This window comes from Penaeus vannamei, chromosome 43 (assembly GCF_042767895.1).
Source record: "Penaeus vannamei isolate JL-2024 chromosome 43, ASM4276789v1, whole genome shotgun sequence".
In the NCBI taxonomy this organism is placed as follows: Eukaryota; Metazoa; Arthropoda; class Malacostraca; order Decapoda; family Penaeidae; genus Penaeus; species Penaeus vannamei.
This window is the reverse complement of record NC_091591.1, coordinates 7367474-7369973: the sequence shown is the minus strand read 5'-3', so window position 1 is coordinate 7369973 and position 2500 is coordinate 7367474. Positions and strand designations below refer to the sequence as shown.

The 2500-nt window shown below is 34.8% G+C and overlaps 1 protein-coding gene across 1 annotated transcript in view; it reads right to left on the bottom strand.

Annotated features, from left to right (window-relative positions):
* LOC113824431 (uncharacterized) overlaps positions 1-2500 on the bottom strand; it is a 45743-nt gene that overhangs the window by 20124 nt on the left and 23119 nt on the right. The window contains exon 17 of the mRNA XM_027377173.2: positions 61-195. Coding sequence (XP_027232974.2) covers positions 61-195 — 135 coding nt within the window. The remainder of the gene's footprint in view (positions 1-60; positions 196-2500) is intronic.

Sequence of the window (2500 nt, the reverse complement as noted above, 5' to 3'; positions counted from 1 at the left end):
ACATGCAAAATAACACACACACACCTCAAGACACACCACACGCCCTACCAGCCTACCTACCTTCTCAACGCTATCATCAGGATGCTTAAGAGAAGTCCTACGAGCAGCGAGGTTGAACTGCTTCCTCACACCTCCTACGGGGTCCGGACTTCGATATAGGATGGCCTCGGACGCCCCCAGCTGCACCTCCGTTTCCTGCGAGGAAGGAAAGGCAGTGGAGGTGTTAGGATGCGGATATAGCGGGCGTGTTTAGAGATCCATGTGGATAGAGAAGAGCGTATGTTTGGGGATAGAAGGGTATGCATACATGCTGAAAAAAGACATTCATACGCAGAGAGAGACATATATATTCACAAAAGCACAAACATAGAAACATACACATACATAGATATACAGACACACGCAAGAAATACACACACACACACACATATGCATACACAGAAGTACACACATACACATACGCAGAAAAAAACACAAACACGCACTACTTGCATAGACACACACAACAAACGTACACAAACAATGCACACACACACACACGCACACACACACACCTTGAGAATCACCCTATATCTCTTCCTCAAACGCCGTACATACCATACAAACATCCTGATGCAAAACTAACCACAGCTCAGCGCCATATGGTCGAAGACCGCTGAAAACACCTTGATTGTCGTCTGCTCACCAAACCAAACAAGAAAATAGATCAATCAACGGGGCTTGAAGGCGGTGGTCACTTTAAACAGATCTCACCATCAGGAACAATCACACAATAAAGGGGCGATCGAATGCATAAATCTACTTACGGTTTACAAATGTTTATTAAATAGACTACCTTTGCCATGATGGAATTGGTTCCAGATGAGGACAGGGGGGGGGGGGCATAAAATATATGGTATCGGCATAAGTTTTCTCGTAGATAATTCTGTGCATCTATCCGCTTGTCTGTCTGTATCATCAGTATCCTTATCATTACATGGTAAATGTTATTTTATATCATATATAGAATGCAGCCATTATGGTTACGCTGCTTATCGTAATTATTGAAATTCTCACCTTGTTATCATTATTACTATCAACACTATGACTATTATCACTATCATCATTACTTTTATCAACTAATACTATTATTTACTATCATTATTATTATTATCATTATAATATCTATCATTTTTATTATTATAATAAATATCATTATTATTATTATCATTATCATAAGTATCACTATCATTATTGTCATTATAATAGCTATCATTATTATTATCTTCATAATAACTATCATTATTATTATCATCATTATAATTATAATATCATCATCATTCTTACCCTTATTATAACTAGCATCATCGTTCTTACCCTTATTATTACTAGCATCATCGTTCTTACCCTTATTATGACTATCATTATCATTAATATCACTATCATTATTATCTCTCTCACTCATAATATCATTGATATCAATATTCTCATCACTATTTTAATTACTCTTATTAGTTACTACAATTATCACTATTGCTGTTGTTGCTGTCATTAACGGTATTAAAATCATCATTATCACTATAATTTCTTTATTCTCATTATCACTACTACTATTACTCTCATTGTTATCATCATAATAATAATTATCATTATTATAAAAATCATCATCATAATCAAATTTTCCTAAAGATCCAAAAAAATAATATATTACCATAACAAACTCAGGAATTCGAAAGTCATGACCACTCCAAGAATTTCTTCTTTGCATTACCATTCCTATGATTACTATTACCAAATTACTACCTTTCCCTAAAGACCAAAAGTGCTAGCCCAGAAGGTAACAATTTGCGTCTCTCCCTTCCTCTTATTGGCGCAGGGAGAGCGAGGTGTGATAAACCTACGGATTTTGAACGCCACATTTCACTACCGTCGTGTGTAGTGGCGATGCAGAAACGGTGATGCGGTAAAAAAAATATTTCGTTAATCGATTATATATGCTAGTTGACTATTGCCAATCAATTGCATTTGATTTGGATTGCCCATAAAATATATATTATGACATTACACTGGATTTCGGAATATACATGTCATTCCACTTTATAGTATATGCATTAATTCATGAAGGCACAAGTTAAAGAAGGAGGTAGTATATATATGTGTGCAATATTTCATGATGGCAAGAGTTAAATAAGACATACCTGACAACTGATAACACATAAAATAAGTAAGAATAATACCTGATGAACAAAGAAGAAGAAGAATAAGAAGAAGATGAAGAAAAAAAAAAAACATTCACACCTGGAGACCATTCACACTCTGTGAGTTTTGCTGATATTAACAGTAATAATTCATAGGTTAGTTTACAAGCGGCATTGCCTGTTTATCGAAATCCACAGGTTCGCGAATTCCCTTTTGAATTATTTTAATTAGATTCTGAGCTTTTGATGATGTTGCCATATTCTTCGGATAATGTTATTGCAATAATAAAAATCCTTATTATTTTTAGATTATTTTAGCGTTT